Source organism: Tachysurus fulvidraco, chromosome 23 (genome assembly GCF_022655615.1).
Source record: "Tachysurus fulvidraco isolate hzauxx_2018 chromosome 23, HZAU_PFXX_2.0, whole genome shotgun sequence".
Taxonomy (NCBI): Eukaryota; Metazoa; Chordata; class Actinopteri; order Siluriformes; family Bagridae; genus Tachysurus; species Tachysurus fulvidraco.
This window is the reverse complement of record NC_062540.1, coordinates 16,617,406-16,637,370: the sequence shown is the minus strand read 5'-3', so window position 1 is coordinate 16,637,370 and position 19,965 is coordinate 16,617,406. Positions and strand designations below refer to the sequence as shown.

General features: G+C 38.3%; 1 protein-coding gene across 3 annotated transcripts in view; it reads right to left on the bottom strand.

Annotated features, from left to right (window-relative positions):
• Positions 1–19,965, bottom strand: part of arhgef25a (Rho guanine nucleotide exchange factor (GEF) 25a) — a 72,241-nt gene that overhangs the window by 16,899 nt on the left and 35,377 nt on the right. For all 3 annotated transcript variants that reach the window (XM_047807000.1, XM_047807001.1, XM_027170511.2), the window contains 6 exons: positions 12,661–12,971; positions 11,341–11,451; positions 5,639–5,763; positions 5,009–5,075; positions 4,011–4,114; positions 2,157–2,226 (listed from right to left, as the gene is read on the bottom strand). In XM_047807000.1, the coding sequence (XP_047662956.1) occupies positions 2,157–2,226; positions 4,011–4,114; positions 5,009–5,075; positions 5,639–5,763; positions 11,341–11,451; positions 12,661–12,971 (788 nt within the window). The remainder of the gene's footprint in view (positions 1–2,156; positions 2,227–4,010; positions 4,115–5,008; positions 5,076–5,638; positions 5,764–11,340; positions 11,452–12,660; positions 12,972–19,965) is intronic.

Sequence of the window (19,965 nt, the reverse complement as noted above, 5' to 3'; positions counted from 1 at the left end):
AACATCAAGCCTCTGTTTTTCATTACAGTTGGATGGGGCCGTCTGCTAGTTGACCCTTTTTGATGGCACTTTTAGATTTTTTTTTTTTTTGTTACGGGTTTCTTTATTTCCGTCGGCCTCTTTTAAGTTAATTCCCCAAAGGACTCTGTCTCATTAAAAAACAGAGAGGGCAGCAAAGAACTAAACTAAGCCATATTGTAACTCAGTCCATTCATGTTTGAGTAAAAGACTTTAATTAAACCACCCTAAACTTCTATCGTGGCACACACCAGTAATCAAGAAAGAGCACCACACCAGCAAATTAACATGAGCATAGTAGACTTTATCAGGTTCCTGCCTGAAAACATCTGGAGAAACCCCAATAAACAACCTCAGAAGCAGGGGCCAGTTCAGAGAACACTGCACTTTCTGTTCTCTGGGAGATGATTGTACGTTGAGCACATTCTGCCAGAAATAGGCGAGCAAGGAGCATGAAGCTATGCTATCAAAGAACATGTTTGTTATTCCACCTCTTGTTCCTGGCTGCTTTTGTTCGCCTGTTTTTTCCCTCCGGCTTCCTGACCCCATGAGCGCTCGTGGAGGAGAGCCAGTAGGATCGTGCACTCACACTCATACTCACACTCACACTCACACACATACACACTTACACTCTCACACACACACACACACACACACACACACACACACACACACACACACACACACACACACTCACACACACGCACACACACGCACACACACACACAGAGTATCAGCAACGGAGGGTATGTGAGGGACAGAAATAGAGTGCACTGAGGAGGATAAACACAGCCGGTGTGTGTTTTCTCATCTCTGTTTACTCATTTACGCAAACACAGAAAGGAAGCATGGCACCACCACTCACAGAAGACATGCACTCAAAGAGACGTTCACTGACGGAGAGATGCAGAGAGACAGAAACAATCCACGTCTTAAATTTCAGACTTAATACCTTCTCATACAAACAGCACTGCTGAAGACTCAATTCTAATCCTAATGTTCTTGTTCTTGTATTTTATATTTCTATAGTAACAGTTTACTCACTGACTTTACATTTGAATACTTTACAGATGTTAGACATTTTTTTAAAATTAATTTAATAATGTAATATAAAGTAAATAACAAACAAACAAACAAATAAATAAATAAATAAATAAATAAAAGTCAGTAATAATTTATGTACTAAACAATTTCCGTTAACAGACATTTAATACGATTTATTATGGAACACATTTTAACATCCAAAGATAAAGGCAAAACTTTTTTATGCTTTTTTGTAAAGCTTTTTTTATTATTAAGTTATTATTATTATTATTATTATTATTATTATTATTATTATTATTATTATTATTATTATTATTATTATTATTATTATTATTATTTTATTACTTCAAGAGTACATGAAGTTTGTACATGAAATTAGTATTAGCGCCTCCATCTTTGTCTCATAATGCATGGACAGATGGAGCAGTGAAGCTAGAGATCAGGCCAGAGAACACATTGCCCTGAGCATTGATGGATGGATGCAGTTCTGAAGGCCTGTCGCTGTAATGTTAACATCTGACAAATCTTGTTAAAAAATAAAATAAAATAAATAAACACATAAATTGTAATTCTACAGCATCTCAGGAGACCAACAACACTGGGCCCCATTTCATTTCCTCACCCGTGACTGGTGCAGGTTTGTGCAAATGATAGTTAAAAAAAAGAAAAAAAACAAGTGGAGGAAAAGCAGACACAGGGGAGTGCTGGGTGGCGAAGAAAATGAATGCAATAAGGATGAATGTAAACCTTAAAATGTGCATTATCTGATTTTAGAAATTTATATAGTGTGAATATTTGACAGGAAAAAATATATATTTAAAATATATATTTAAATATTTAAAATATATATTTTGTATTGCCTCGAGTGACTGACTAGTGCAAAAGGGAGTCTAAAAGAGTGGTAAATGAAGAAAAAGAGAAAAATAAAAGGAGAAATACAGATGGAACAAGAGGAAAAAGAGAAACACAGAAAAAAGACTGACAGATATGGAAGGAGGGTAAGATGATACACAGTCATACAATGACAGAAACATTCAGGTGGTGAGAGACAGATGCAGGATGAACAAGACTGACTGACAGCCTGGTAGACTTACGTGCTTGATGAAGAGCTGTGCCAGTCTCTCAGGCTCTTCCACACATTTCTCCAGCTCGCCCAGGAAATAACTGCACCAAAGAGAGAGAGAGAGAGTGAGTCAGATGTCCGCTAATACTCACATCTAAACAAACAACTTCATACTGTTGTAACAAAAATACTAACATTTTTGCACATGCTAAAATAAATTACAAGTAGAAATAATAACTTATCAACTCCGTCATGCATGCATTCTGGAAAAAGTGTTGAAATTGTAATTGGTTATTACTGTTGTGATCATAAAAAGTGTTCAGTGCTCTGCTTAAGAGTCTGGGTTCTGGTTGAAAGTTTCTTCATCATGTCATCTCACTGAGCTTCTCCTTGACACTTGTTTACTTGTTCTCAATTTACAACTAGATCAAATAGATCTCAATTTACAACCAGATTTGTGTAAAGCTATTTTCTGTGTTTATTTTATTTCTGTGAAGATTTTCTATTATTTTCTCTGACAGTAGTGTCAGCTACACGGTTTATGTAAATCGTCTTGTTCTAATATGTTATCGTTTCTATAGCAACAGTTACAGACATTCTGCATGAGAAAATAATAATAATTTAAGAAAATGTTTCATAAAATCATTTTTTGGAATTTAAAAATGAGCAATGATTAATACGATGAAATTTTCTGGAAGCAGATATTTATTAAGGCTTTTAACATCCAGGTAATCTCCATGCAAAATCTTCAAGATGGAGGGTGCTGTGGTTTCTGGGTAACATAGGTGGCTTTTTTGTCTTATTCATTTCAAGAGAGAGCTAGCTGTTCTTCTTCCTCTACTTTGGGCTTTTCCCGTTAAGGTCGCCACAGCGAATCATCTGTTTCCACCTAACTCTATCCTCAACATCCTCTACTCTCGTACCAATTACCTTCATGTCCTCATTTAACACATCCATATATCTCCTCTTTTGCCTTTTTCTTGACCTCTTACCTGGCAGCTCCATCTTTAACATCCTTCTACCAATATAACCATCTCCCTCCTCTGAACAAGTCCAAACCATCTCAATCTAGCCTCTCTGACCTTGTCCCCAAACAGCCAACCTGAGCTGTCCCTCTGAGCTAGCTGTTAAACGTTAAAACAAGTAATCACAGGAAATAACTTGTTTTGTGAAGATTCCACAATGTTAAATATAAAAATAAATAAAAACATCTTGTGTAAATTGCTTTGGTATAAGAGAAATATAGTCTGTTTGGGTGGAAAAATTCATCTTTGGTCTGGAAACTGTGATTCAACTTGAATCTGAACAACTCTGATTCCTGGCAGGCTGAATCACTCTGACAAAAGTGCTATGCAAATCAAATGGTATTTAAGTGAAGTGAATATTGGAGGTTTCTGTTGGTTCCTCATGGTCTTGTAATGGTTTGTGATGATTAATAACGATACAGTAATTTGTGGCTTTTTTCCCATGAGTTGGAATACAGCATAAAGGGCCTTTTAAGAGTTCAATAGAAGAACTGTAAATGACTCTAGGTGGTTTGGATGAGGCTAAAAGTGTTCTTTGGTGATGATCTTGTGGTAATATTCTTAATGAAGATTGATAATGGACCTTATACTGGATGTTCATCTCAAACAACAAGGAAATATTGATATACCACATTTTCTGTGATGGCAAATATTCCAGTAAGATACAACAATACAAATAATATAATTACATCCAGGTCACATCCTGGATCTGTTAGGGAATCAAGACTGAGTGGACTCTTACACTAAGAAACCATTACACTAAGAAGATAATATACTGCAAATATTTCATGGTAAAGTACCTGTAGGCAGAAGATAAAAAGAATCACTGACAAAACACAAAACCAGGGAATGCTACTTACTCTTTATGCCAGTCATAGATCTGGTGAATGTTGCCAAACACTATTTTATCTTTTCCCTTCATGTCTTCTGGTACACCTTTAGTGTTTAGAGTGGCCATGTAACCCTGGAAAAGATTACACAGACACGGCCTACACTTGATTACAAATGTCCATACCCACTCAGTGAATGGTTAATATCTAGCACATCTCTGTACTTTCTAAGTCCAAAAGCACAATATTTACACTATAAAATAATTGTAAAATTAAACATGGAGCCGTATTCAGACAAGCATTATTCATATGTTCACCAGGTTCGCAAAACCGCTTCTGAATACACGTAACCTTCCCTGCATAAATAGTGTCATAACTTGTAAGCCATCAACCCTGAACAAGTAATGAAGAGACGCCAAACATTCTTTCTAATGTTTACTGCTTTCAATGATCAGATGTTGAACAGTGGGACATTTAAAAAAACGCAATATGATAATTGGATACTGAACCAAACCCCTTCCTGATACACTACTAGTTGTTTGGGGCTTTTTTTAATGTTGAATGCTATTGTGAAACACTAATGAATGTTAGAATGTGTTTAACCATTAAATGTCTGCATATGGTACAGTAAGTTCTACGGAAATAACTAAATCAATATTAACCTAGATGTTCAGTATGCTTACAGGATACAATATAATTAATTATAGGGATGTGCAGTATTAAGAATTTGGTTTGTTATATATTTAACCATGTTTTAAGACCTGTAATAATTATTAATTTTAAAAAATACATCAGAAATCTGATATAAAATATGGTAATATAATAGATGCCTTCATTCACAGCTTCATTTTGCAATTATCCCTGGCCCCTGCCATAACAGAGCCACTCACTTCTACCCTCTTAATAGAGAACTCAGCAGACATACATAATTACGGGAACCATGGGGGAAACATAGGGGCTATAAAAGACTATAATTATTTTATTTGCACTTTTTTCCTGTATAATGTCACTGGCATATTGTCACTCACATCCACTATGAGTCCCAGGTCAGCTACATACAGTTTCTCTGTCTCAATTAACTCTTCGAGTACATACCTGCAGAAAAAAAAGGGGAAGAAGACTAATGTTTGAGCATGGGTTAAACACGGTGTTTAATTGTGATGTTCAACTATAGAACATCTGCAGATCTGAACATAAGTCAAAATATATTATAAGACATTTTTAAATGTCTCTTCAAATTAATAGTCAAAACAAAATGGAAAATTTAAACTATGGGAGGAAATATACAGTACGTGTATCTAGCACCCCAGCAGTGTTAAATTCTCAAATCTGACTGGTCAGGTGGTGTTTATTCATTTACTAAAACTCAGTGTAGCTTGTTGCCTTGTTAGAGGGTCAAGCTCCACCCATTCTCACTCATCTTGCAGTCTCTTGACGTCCATAACTTTCTACCACCACCAGGCTTGATATGAGGATGGTGTTCTCAAGGTAATGAGTAATCACCTTCATGTTTTTATTTATTTATTTTTTTATATAGATTCATGACAAGTAAATGAAAGTTTCAAGGGATGAATGTGTATGAAAGACACTAAAACTCCAAATTTCATACTGTTGGTCTAAAATTGTTAAAGGTTAAGTTTTTTAGAATCCAGACATACATGCTTTTTTCCATGGCACTCCTCCGCTCCTCTTCACTGTCCGCAGTGACTGATGATTGGCTAGAAGTGTCATCCATCAAGACAGAGCCATTGCCATCTAGCTGCAAGTTACTGGGTTGGGGATTCTGTGGAGAAAAGAAACCACGAAAGGGTTATTAAATATATTTAATGCTTGGCAGAGAATGAGCTGAGCTCTTGTAGTATTGCTGTAATGGTGCAGGTTGCCTTGGTGACAAGAAAAAGACATTCAGACAGTGATAGTGAATGTGACTGAATGATAAGAAGGATTAACAAGCTTAGTCACTGCTACTACAATTTTTTACAGCTAGGATGTTGGTTGTATTCAGCGTGACGTGGCTGGCCATTGTTCATGTTAATGATGAATAATGTGGAATTTGGTCCTGCCAAATTGTATAATGTGGTGTAAGAGGGGAAGTACAACAGTATGAAGTTCCTGTCTTTGTTATTAATGCATATTTTTAAAGGTAAACTGAGGACAGCTTCATAAATCATACAGTTTCCCTCATAAAATCAATGAGAAATTGGTACATGAGATATACATATAATGGGACCGTGATGAATATGACAGAATTGTTATTTCAGAAATAAATCTTGTGTTGAAATAAAAAAAACAAAAAAAAACAGACAGTTGCCTCTGTACTGGGTACAGAAAGATCCTTAATCAGTTGCCAAACTCTAGTCACTCTGCAGCCCTTTCTCGTTTCTATCGTGCTCTCTTGATAAATGTTCACGACTAATGATCAGGAAGGCCAATACATTAATCTAATGGGTTTTTTTTTCTAGAACAGCACCAGCACTACACAAATCCTTCAATAAACACCACATGTCTGTTACTGCAGAAATTCTGAGCCAGTCTTAGCTTCAGCGAGAGTTGATTGCAGCATTGGAGTCACATAGCCTAATATAAAACACACTGAGATTTCTGTGCCGATGCTGTGATGCACGGTTATTGAACGTCTCCAAGGCTCGAGTTAGCTGCATTCTCTCTTCGTGTTCATTTCCCAGAGCTTTACTGAGTGAGGCCTCCTCTTTAATGCCATAAAGACAGCAGGGTGAAACAGTCAAGTTGTAGTCACTTCTCCTCTTTACTTGACACACTACAGTGATGCAGGGATGTGAAAGCGGACCAGATTGAATAGATCAGGTCAGATTTGTATGTCTTGTGTTTATTGTTTAAAGAAAAGAGAAGGCTGGTGAAATAAATCAAAAGTGACTACCGGTCTTAAAGCATTTCATCAGGGCACAAAGTAAAGGACATTTGCTACTAATAAACTGGATCTGTGCCGTTGGTATTGGTTACAACTCACTCACCAAATTAAATTTTGTATAGTTTTTGAAACCTGCATTAGAATGGGTTTGAAAGGACCTAATGGTACCTGGAGGAGGAGCTATCTGCTGGGGGAGGAGCTATCAAAGACAGATGGGTTTGTTGGTGCTAGGCTTAGAGCATCAAAATGCTGTGATCCCAACCTGCACTAATGGTTAGGTTTCTCCATCTTTCGACTGCTCCCTGTTCAGGGTTCGCCACAGCGGATCACATGGTCAGCATATTACAGTAGATCAGGTTAGATTAGATGCCCTTCCTGACGCAACCCTCCCATTTTTATCCAGGCGCGGGACTAGCTCTGAAAGTTAACTCTGTGGCTGGGTTAGCGCCCTGCTCAGGAATCGAACCCAGGCCGTGCCAATGAGAATGTGGGATCCTGCCGCTGGACCACCTATGGGCGCACTAATAGTTATGTTGTACAGTACAAATGCAACACAAAGAAATAAAATTGCATAATAAACAGTTCTAAATATTTATGTGCTGGTGGTTAACATAAGGCATGCAGCATGGCTCATACGTAAACATATGTACCATAATTGTGTGTAATGATATTCATAAAAGAGTTCAAGAGACCCTGGAGCTGTTAGGCAGAAACTCTGCCAGCTCATCTTTTATAAAATATAATTCAGAAAAATAACTTAAGTTAATCCATGCACTCACACTTCAACCATGTTGGGTTGAACAACGGCATTGTTGCATGACACCAATTTTTCAAGTCATCACTCTGATGGCTGTAGCCGTTTCTCAGGTTGGAGAAAAATTAAATTCAATTAAATACAACCAGAAACCTTGAATTGATTGGTTTCTACTGGGGCTAGTTCTTGTTTTTAAATGTGCAGTGAAAAAAAAATATGTTAAATGAGTGTATGTTTGTTAAACCTACTGCACTGTGTGTGCTCAGGAAGTATACACAATTGGACACGTGGGGATTTGCAAATAGCATTTGTGTATGGGTGTGTTTTTTTTTGCAATATTTACAAAGTTAAGTATATTGAACTGTAACTTAAACACATCATCTCTGAGTTTATTGCTGTGACAGACATAATGATAGAAAGTACAGAGTACTTTCCACTTTATTACTGTCCTCAAGTATTACTGAAGGGGATTGATTATTTTACCTGACAAGTGAATGTTTATCTTTGTATTTATATTTTCACTACTATATTTCAGCAATGGTCCACTTCTCGTCATACTGTATAAGTGAAACAGCTGCAATCATTTTATCATGATCTGTTTTGCAGTTTTGTGTGTACTGCAAGTGGCGTTGAGTTGAACGGTACCGTGCTTCAGGCTCGAGGTTGCGCTCCCCTGCTTGGCTGACAGGTTTCCTGGCCGTACACTTCGTCTCTGATTATTTTCAGATGTGCTCAAGCCACAACCACAGGAGAGATCCCCCCTCGATCATGTTCCCTCCTTTAATTCAAGACTTGTTTTTCTATCCAGAAGTCTAGATCTCTTTTCTCGGGCGTTTAATAAAAATAAAAAAATAAAAACTTTTTTCAGGATTGTTGTGCTTCCTGCAGGAAATTATGCGAAAGTTAGATTCAGCTCCAGTAAGCTGTTTCATCGTTTCTCTATTATTTCTTGTTCTACCTTGTACGAGAATAGTCAAGAGAACTAAATCTTTACTCTGCTAGAAAAGGATCAGGATGCAGCTGTATGAAATGCAAACTGCGAAGACGGTTACAAAGCATGCTGTTAAAATACATTGAGGTACGGTCCGTTTGACAAAGGAGGGCTGGATTGCTGGGACGATTATATGTTCATTCAGGAATTTTCCATTAGCCAACAAACAATAAACTTTTGCAGGAACCCCAGGGTCTGAAGCACAGAGGCAGGTGAAGAGAAAAATATAAGCCTTTAGCAAGGACAGTATGACACAACATACTGATTAGACAAACTGTACTGGGAGGCTGTGTAATGACTGAAACTATCCCTGATTTCAGCAGTTTACAGTAATAACAGGTTAATATGCATGAGGGCATTACCTAAACTGGACTGACCTGACCTGACCTCTCTCTCTCTTTCTCTCTCTCTCTCTCTCTCTCTCTCTCTCTCTCTCTCTCTCTCTCTCTCTCTCTCTCTCTCTCTTTGTCTCTCAATATGGTGCTTCAATTAATGTGACTTCATCACACACTTTTGTTTAGCAAAACATCAAAAAAGCTCTTGACACACAGACTATGTACCTTCACCTCTGCAAACCATTTCCTAGAAACCTATCATCATCAGTACACAGCCAGGTCAGTCCTATGACACGAAAACAAACACACATAGACACACAAACGACTAGTTACTTCATCACATCACATCACATCACATCACATCACGTGACATCCGCACAGTGACGCCCAGAAAAGATCCTTGGAAAAATAAATGGTCTAATGACCATGACTGAGTACAGAACACTGTGGGACTCTGACCTGTAATTATGCCCTTATAGATTTTAATCCTTGTGGTGATTTCTACTCATTCTTATGCACTATACAAGGACAGAAGGACACTACCTCATAACACCAAAGTTAACTGCACCATGAAAGGGTTCTTTCTAGTCAGTTCCATCTCAGAACCTGGTGTAGATCAGATGTTTATTGTCTCTATGTTGCTAAAACATAGGCATGATTATAGTAAGGCTAATACTGAGTGTGGACTAACTGTGCGGTTACAAAGCTTAAGATTATAATTAATGTCATATCCTACACCCTGTCTTTGTTTTTTTATTCTGTTAATTACTTTTCTGAAACATTAAGCTCAGGGAATAGTTCCAGCAATGTTTATATGAATGTGCTCAAAGGTCATAAATGAACTTTTTTTTATTAAACAGCAATATTTATCCTCTGGAGTTAATTTTCAGGGTCATTTATTACCTTTATGAGGGGATTTTGTTCGAAACATATGAAACACGCAGTTGTACCTATTTACTTTAAACTCTTTGTATTTTATTTGTCTTCTTTTTCATTACAAATATAATAGCAGAGTATATAATATAGTATATATAGTTTATCAAATGTTATTAATAATAATAATAAAAAAACAGGAATTAACTATCAGGCCTTTTTACATTAAAAATGTCTGGAGTGTCATTTTTGGTTGCATTTTAATCCTGTGCCCCTGTTGATTTCTGACCCTGGTTGCAATCAAAAGTGTGTGGTGTTTATTTCGCATTTTCGGAAGGAGTCTCCAGTGTCAGCACTTCATCTTCAGGGCTTTATGTAATGTGTTTCTCAGTAACATGTCGAGCTAAATGTTTGTCTTTGAGAGAAAACTTTAAGAGAAAAAAGAAATGCTACTGAGGCAACATCTGTTTACAGCGACACCAGAAACTTCTTTGTTTTTTTTAATGTCCCACAGCATTAAACACAGAATGTACAACATTTGATTTAATAAATTTCAAACATATATCACTCTGGGATGTCAAGTGATTAGAAAATATCAAACTTTGTGTCCACACCATCATGTCATTAATTGTTTTTCTATAACTGCACTCCTTGTCATATTTATTCCTATTACACTCTACAGCTAAATCTTCTAGGAGCTTGCTGAATACATTACAGGATATTCTGAAAGCTGAGACTGCACAATTGTCTGGCACTGTGATTAAAGTGTCTTTAAGCCCGATCTACACCATATTTGATTAATGCCACTGCCACTAATAGTTTCCTCCAATTAAGCAAAGCACATTATTTGATGTGTGGGGTAAAGACAGGGCTGTAAATCAGAATAACTGCCACTTCTTGTTTGTCTTATATCGATCCTGGAGCTGCAGGTGTGAGAGGAGATAGACAGGGAAAACTGTCATTCCCCTGAAACACTCGGTACAGCAGCTAGATCAAGTGAAAGCGTGTTAACAGTGATGTTGTGTGTGATGCCTGGAGCTGTATTTGTTTCCCTTGGCTCCAGTATACAAAGATGTATTGGTGCCTTTGTATGTGAATGTGTATGTGTTATATTTGACCAGTCAACGTTTTCACCTCTTGTCATCAGGCAGTCTGGTTACTAATGACCCAGCTGAGGCTGCCTCATTCCTTCTGGCTTTTCTCATACACTGAAATCAGACATCCATCACTTCTCCTGCAGACACTCACAACCCCTTCCTTGTCCCTGACTCATTCTATCAGCTCTTTTCTCCAGGAACACGACCCTCAGGAAGGCCAGAATCAAGAGGAAGAACAGCACACTCATGCTCTCTCTCTCTCTCTCTCTCTCTCTCTCTCTCTCTCTCTCTCTCTCTCACACACACACACACACACACACACACACTCTCTCTCTCTCTCTCTCTCACTCTCTCTCTCTCTCTCTCTCTCTCTCTCTCTCTCTCTCTCTCTCTCTCTCTCTCTCTCTCTCTCTCTAAACTCACCTGAGTTGGGCCCAGTGAGGTGGAGCCCTGAAGTGAATCATCACACTGGTTCCTGTGGGATTGTGGGATTCCTGAGGCGTCTTCAGAGGCAGACTGACCATCCCTCCATTCCTACACACACACACACACACACACACACACACACACACACACACACACACACACACACACACACACACACACACACACACACACACACACACACACACAAATTAGTGCCATGAGATTCTTCTTCCACAGAAGAATCAACAGAGTACTCTGTTTCTACAACACATCTATAAAATTAGTAGTATTTTTATAGTAAATCTTACTAAATATTTACATAAGTTTGCTTTATATATTACTCAGTACAATACAGGAGCCGAGTCTTCAACACATGACTACATGGTGTGTAATAAGACAGATGCCAAACGAAGGGAAGTCCAGCAAGTCAGCTGCTGGCTCAGTGTGTGTCGACTCTCACTGTATCACTTTAACATCTATAGAGGGGTGTGTGTGTGTGTGTGTGTGTGTGTGTGTGTGTGTGTGTGTGTGTGTGTGTGTGTGTGTGTGTGTGTGTGTGTGTGTGGACTGTGGACTGAGTGTAAAACTGTGTGATGTCAGAGGTAGGAAAAAATTAGTTTCACTGTTTGTTAGAATTCAGTGTAAAATAATAATAATAATAATAATAATAATAATAATAATAATAAGAAGAAGAAGAAGAAGAAGAAGAAGAAGAAGAATGAAGATTATGTTTACAATCTAATATACAACTTCAACATAGGCAAGTTTAGATAAAACGTAAATGCCACGTCAAAATATTGGGTCTTATTGGTTTTGGATCATTCAATCACACTCCACATAAGCTTTAATGTTTGCTTGTATAGCATGACATTTATTAATTTAGTCTCTTATCTGGTTTAGGTTTAAAGTTAAAAACTAGTGACTAAACCTTTTTTAATCCATCAACCATTTATAAGAATGAAGGGTTGTCCATTGATGTCCAATGAGAATGCTCATGCATTGGACTCAATTATTGAACAAAATATTTATACTATTATCATACATTCAGAACACTGAAATATATGTAAGTTATATATTTTTATATGTTAATATAAATGTTAATGATAGATAGATAGATAGATAGATAGATAGATAGATAGATAGATAGATAGATAGATAGATAGATAGATAGATAGATAGATAGATAGATAGATAGATAGATAGATAGATAGATAGATAGATAGATAGATAGATGTATTCAGTGTATACTACACTAATGGAAGACATAGTGAAAAGTAAGTATATTAGATTATGGGAATATATACTGCATCTCTATACCAGCTCTTTGTCTGTGTTGGTGAAGATGGTGGCACGGTCCTCTGTTGCCCTGTTATTGCCCAGCTCAGGATTGCTCTTGCTGGGTGGAGGAGGTGCTTTGCCCTCCAATCTGCGTGTCGCTCTCTCCCCTTTGATCCCGCCGACTGACCCGACACTCAGCTTTCGCACCGGGTTGGTCAGCCACTTCTTCAGCGTACTGACAGAGCGACGTGAGCCAGGCGAGTTTGGGGCAGAACTGCCTGATGCCTGGGGGGGTAAAGAGGTCACCGATGTGGAGATACTGCCCTCACTGCCTGCGGCAGTGTACGAATCTGTATACACATACACGCACAGAGGGAGAGAGAGAGAAGATGTATCTGAAAGGATGAGCAGACGAAGGAAAACAAACAGGGCTGCCTTGCATAAACATGGCTCAGTCATTCATACAACCACAAACCACCACACACAGCTGTGTGACACTAAACATGGGCATAAAGGAGCTACTGTTCAGCGTGTTTATGTGGCAGTAATAGTGAGAGCAAGTTTACTGGCTCTGTGCCTTTAGAAATACAGTGGCAGCTGTTGTAAATGCCAGAGTTAACATAATAAAAACATGTTTTACTGATAAAACAGCACACTGTCTTCATCTTACTTGTTACCACAGTAAAGTCTACAGTCATAAGACCGCTGGTGTGCTTATATTTCCATATAGGGACTGCAGTAATGTGGTTTTCACCACCATGAGACATGTGTATTAAAAAAATTAAAATTAAATTAAAATATGGGGCTATATACAGTACAAGGAAAAAGGTCATGTTAAGGAGTACATGAACCTATAGCCTAAGGGCTGGAACCATCACAATTAAAATTCTGAGTTAGTTCGAATTTGTGTTTTATATTAAAACTTTCTTGTAATGTAATGATTTGAAATTAGTGATAGAAATAGATAATAATCTCTCGTTCCCAAAGACCTCGTTTAGGTTTTTACAATATGGGGTAAAAAAATTAAAAGATGACAAATTATTGATTTGTTATTAGTAACAAAACTGATTATATTATATTATATTATATTATATTATATTATATTATATTATGGGGGGCACGGTGGCTTAGTGGGTAGCACGTTCACCTCACACCTCCAGGGTCGGGGTTCGATTCCCGCCTCCGCCTTGTGTGTGCGGAGTTTGCATGTTCTCCCCGTGCCTCGGGGGTTTCCTCCGGGTACTCCGGTTTCCTCCCCCGGTCCAAAGACATGCATGGTAGGTTGATTGGCATCTCTGGAAAAATTGTCCGTAGTGTGTGATTGCATGAGTGAATGAGAGTGTGTGTGTGCCCTGCGATGGGTTGGCACTCCGTCCAGGGTGTATCCTGCCTTGATGCCCGATGACGCCTGAGATAGGCACAGGCTCCCCGTGACCCGAGGTAGTTCGGATAAAGCGGTAGAAAATGAATATATTATATTATATTATATTATATTATATTATATTATATTATATTATATAAAATTGAGGATTGTTCAAGTCTCCCAATTCTCCTAATTCTATTCTATTCTATTTTATTAAATCTTTCCACTATGATTCCACAATAAATGTCTAAAGTGCACAATATTTAGAATTTTGGTGTAGCATTTTTTTCTAATTCTGCTTTCTTTTTCTATTGTAGTTTTCTGAAAATCTATTCATCTTTGATCATCTTTGTCTGTGGTGTGGTTTGTGTGTGTGTGTGTGTGTGTGTGTGAGAGAGAGAGAGAGAGAGAGAGAGAGAGAGAGAGAGAGAGAGAGAGAGAGAGAGAGAGAGAGAGAGAGAGAGAGAGAGAGAGAGAGAGAGAATGTGCCCTTTGCCCGTTCAAGCTCTCATCGCTCACACTCGAAGCGATCAGGCCGACTGGCCTCGAGAGAGAGCAGCGCCAGTTAGCCAGGCTTCAGTATGACCCAGGGGAGCCAAATATATTCCCCGTCCAGCTGAGACTGCGAGCACACTGCTGGTGTCACAAGGACCCTGGGAAGGGAGCAAGGGGGGGATGTGCACAGGAAGCACTCTTTAATCCTCACCCACAGGAAAGGATGCAAACGTTTTTTCTCACCACATCTATCTCACTCTTCGCTTCCCTCGGCTTCCATCCTCCTCCTCCTGCTTTGCTCCTTCCTACCCCAGTGTAACAGTTACATCCATGGGACATAGTAATTTAGCCATACACAAATTTGCAGTAGCCCCAGGTGACATCTGACTCAGGATATAGTCAGGATATACAGTATGCTCTCTGTCTATTTCCAACCGCAGAGGCCGTTGGCCTGAGGTCAAACCGGGTCAAATACATTGGCTATAAGTGCACTGCACTTGTGCAGTCCAGCGCAAACCTGTGATATCGCAGAAGCTCCTAAATTCAATACTGTTTTATGGAAAGTGTTCCTGCTGTGAAAATCAGTTATTCCATTTTCACACAATTTTCCAGTTATAAGTTAATACCATAATTAAAAGTGGATGGAATTTAGATCTATCTCAAGAGGAAGGATTACAGCTCCTGCTGCCCACTGAGCAGACGAACAAATCCACTTTCTCACACCATATTACAGTGTTTTGTCTAAATAATGTGGGAATGAGGTAGATCGACTCTGTGTCTCTGTACACACACTGGAAATGAAATTAGAGCACAAGATATCCACTTGCAAATCCATAACTACTTGCGCTGACAATTTCTACAACTTCATTGATATAACCGCAACAGCCTCTTGCCTGCATTAATTCATACAAACATGTTTTCATTAAAGCACCATTAATGTAAGGAGTCAGTAAGATTAATTGCCAGTGCTTTGGTGATTATAAAGTAGGTTAGAGTAATAAAGTATAATTACTTTCCACCTCCAGTGACTAGAGCAGCATCAGTCTATCCTTATGAACAGCTCTTATAGAAACATAGTGAATCAAATTCAGTGGAGTGTTGTGGCAGTGAACGTTGTCAGAAATCAAGGCCTGCACAATGACATAACGGAGTTTCAAACAATCCCCTATTGTTTATGATATCCTTCAAAAATCAGCTGTGGACATTCATTCATTCATCACTTTCTACCGCTTATCCGAACTTCTCGTGTCACGGGGAGCCTGTGCCTGCTATCTCAGGCGTCATCGGGCATCAAGGCAGGATACACCCTGGACAGAGTGCCAACCTATCGCAGGGCACACACACACTCATTCACTTACACACTACGGACAATTTTCCAGAGATGCCAATCAACCTACCATGCATGTCTTTGGACCGGGGAGGAAACCGGAGTACCCGGAGGAAACCCCCGAGGCACAGGGAGAAAATGCAAACTCCACACACACAAGGCGGAGGCGGGAATCGAACCCCCAACCCTGGAGGTGGGAGGCAAACCTGCTAACCACTAAGCCACCGTGCCCACCAACTGTGGACATATATTATAAAACAATGCTTTATCTGTTAGCCAAGTCACACTCAAAACAGTACACTGGTTACACATAGGAACAGAAATAATATTTATTTATGCACAGGCAATAATTTACATATATGTAAATTTTCCACAAGTGTTCTTTGCCTTCTAACAAGGTTTGACCACTGTCTTTATGTAGCTAGGACAACCTACTTTAAGTCCTTAGCTCTGTGTCATTTTATGTAGCACCGTGGTCCTGGAGAAACGTTGGTTCATTTCACTGTGTATTTTGTCAGCTATATATGGTTAAAATGACAATAAAAGCTTCTTGACTTGACATGACATGAGATGACTCTCCTTAGCACAATATGTAATTTGTGTATAATGTATTTAATGTGTGTGTGAAAGAGAGAGAGAGAGATTAGAAACCGACACTTGATTTTTCTTGCAAAAGAAACAAAATGGATAATAAAATAAAAATATTTAGAATTAAAATATACATTATATATGACAGTTTAGCCCTTTTAAACAAACGTGAAATGCAGTTTGTGATTTATCAAGCAACAATTCCTTCATGGTGCTGTCTTCTCTGCAGAGGAATTGTACATTTAAAGGAAAAAATAAACAAACATTTCAGTCTTTGTTGCTGAACACCGCTACAAAATCACCCACACGAGTGCACGAGTAGGTATTCTTGATTTTGTCTCTCTCGCACACACACAGTTTGACAGAGGACATTCCTGGAACACACACACACACACACACACACACACACACACACACACACACACACCCGGTGCATGCTTGAGAGCATGTGCTTCAGTTCAGAGCCGCAGGAGCAGTTTCAGTCGCTCCTCCATGACTACAAAGCTGACACAAAAGCAAAATCTTTGTAAAGAGATCCAATGTCAAGGGACAAATGTACAGCGTTTAAAAAGCAACAAATTAAGGGTAGAGGAAGTCATAGGCACAGAAGTGGAGTGAGAAATGAGAGCTCCAGACTGCAATAACTGTGTAATTGTGCTCTTTTAAGTGATCCATAAACTAGATTACAGCGAGTGAGTACAGTGAGTTATGGAGTTTTGAGGGAATGGGAAAATGAGAAAATCCTTCAGTGCCATGTGTTGTGGGAAGGTCATTCAAGCTTGCAGCTGATTGGAAGATCAAACAAATCGGGACAACAGTTCTAAGAATAAAAAGGAACGCAGCTGGTGCTGGGGCTTTTTCATGCAGAACACCAGTGCTGTAGAACCACAAGTCACATGCAAACTTCAAACTAATGTTAAAGAAACTAAACAATTGAATTCACACAATTTTTCATCTACTCCAGATGAAGGTTTGGTGTCTGGTGTCCTACTGCACCTTTGGTGCCATGATCACTCTGGATTTTCACCAGGTTATTTTATTTTGCCTGGATGCAACAAAAGTCACGATTTGACACATAAAAGGCAAAGTTAGTTCATAAAGCTGGTACTTGATAAAAGTTTGTTCATTTGATTATTAATGTCTCTTGCTGTGCATTCAAATTATCTTGGAAAGTTCTCATTTAGGATGTGAGGTGCGTTCAAATCACTGTCAGGTAACTTACGCTTTTGGAGAAAAATGGAAGTATCATCTCTTCTAAAATCCGTTCTAAAAAAATTTTAAACTCAACTTTTAGAAAATGAATAACAAAGAATGATCATCAGTTTTGCTTTTTAAAGTTTTTAATCAATTTATGAAACCCATTTATGAATCTTTACGTTATATTGCAATTGTTCAATAATCTCATATTTGAAATGCAGTGCTTACAATACAATAATTTGCATAAAACAAACACATAATAAATGAAATCAGTTTCTTAAATGTGAAAACGTTCGATTTACCTAACAAATTTACCGTCAACTACAGACACTGAACCCATTCATGTCATCTTATTTTCTTACGGACATGCCACCAAGGCAGAAACGCTTGGTGCCCAAAGATATGGTGCAAGTCATGTCTGAAATGTTGTATTTATGAGTTTAACACATAGACCTCAACATAATGTCATAATTACGAGTGAGAAACTTGAGATTTGCTTTGACCGCTGAGTTTCAGAGTTATTATTATTATTATTATTATTATTATTATTATTATTATTATTATTATATAATTACCATATGTTTGGAATAAAATGCATCTCATTAAAATACAAGCTATCTGCTTAAGATTTAAGCACATTGTTTGATGATATGTAGTTAATCTATTCTTAATTCGACCCCAATGCATTCATGCATTGATTAAAAACTTACAAAAAAAAACATCTGCTGCACATTATTTGTTCTCTATTTGATTTCAAATCTTGCTTCAATTTTAGTAGTTAAGAGAAAGGACAGCTCCATCTTGTTTCGACCAAAGTAAACAGACGCTTCCCAAGAGTTGAACTCAATCCGAGTTTCCCACTCGTAATTACGACTTTGTGGTAACTCTCATGTGTGTTCAACCCAGATATATGATCTTTCCGGCATTACTTGAATACGCCATTAGCACAAAACAAAGCTAGTCATAAACCCAATGTGAGCTCTGTTTTTGTTTTGTATTAGCTCATGAGTCACAGTCAGCAGTACGCTGCTCAGAAACTCAGCAACCCCACAATAAGTTCATATGTGAGATTTTTATTTAGACTCATGTGGCAAAGAAGTCAGTCAATAAATTCTCTTTTTTTGACTTGGCAGCTTTCCAGCTCCCTTGTAGTTTGCTCGGCTCGTGATCACACATACACGCGCACCCGTAAAAGTAAAAAGGAAAACTACAAACTAGATTTAGTTTAAGTAGACATGAGAAACTTCTGTATGAGATACACATGAATTACATTTAGCAATGTAAGCCTCCTTTGATGCAACAATAACTAAGAAAACATCAGACCGCAAACAGCTTTGCTGATCAAACACTATCAAGGAGGAAATTGTACAAATATGTTTTTTTAAGCGTATCTTTATAAGTACGCTTTACAATTCCAAGTATTTGTAATCTACTAATTGTCTGTAGCCTGTGTGTATATTTTTATTTCTTTCCATTCTAATTTCTGTGTTTAGGTAAGTGTTATGAGTGTCTTACGATATGGCTGTGAGACAGTGCTAGCGGTGTGACTCAGGGTTTGGTTTGTGATGTGGAGAGATTGAAGAGCTTTTCTGAGCGCAGCCTGCCTTAGGCTGGCTTTACCATCCAGCTGGCACTCTCACATGATTCAGGGTGCCTAAACATACTGAGGTAAATTACTACAGAGAAATGTACACACACTCACAAACACATCCTTCAAGGAAGTGAGAAATGATTTGATACATGTTCTAGTGGTCTACAAGCATATATCATGTAAAGCATGCTGCACTTTTACTGGTACTCTATGTAACTCACCTACATGTTTAGTACATCAGTTCTCATCCATGTTACTACAAAGACAAAGAAGAAGAAACCTTCATTTTTGACACATATACATTGCAGCATAGAGAAAATTCTTCCTTCACATATCCCAGCTTTGGAGGTTGGGGTCAGAACACAGGGTCAGCCATGATACAGTGCCCCTGGAGCAGAAAGAGTTAAGGGCCTTGCTCGAGGGCCCAACAGTGGCAGTTTAGCAGCGGTGCTGAGGCTTGAAACCTGACGGATTGATGTATACTCTATCTATACTTTGTGCGTGGCAAATAAAATCTCGAATAACAGAAATGACCCTGCAAAGGTGAGTTATTTAACAATCACCTGTATATCTACAACATTATTTATTTATTTTCCTCATGTGCGATGTCTGTGTGTGATGTCTGTGTGTTAATGTTCATAACTGAGAATGTTCGTCTCTCTTGTCTTTACTGTGGCACTTATGGAACAGAGCGCACATGTATTATAGAGATTAAAAAGAGCTTCACTGCTAGATTGCTCAGGACTATCTGGGCCATCAGCAACTCATTTCTCTAATGGCGTG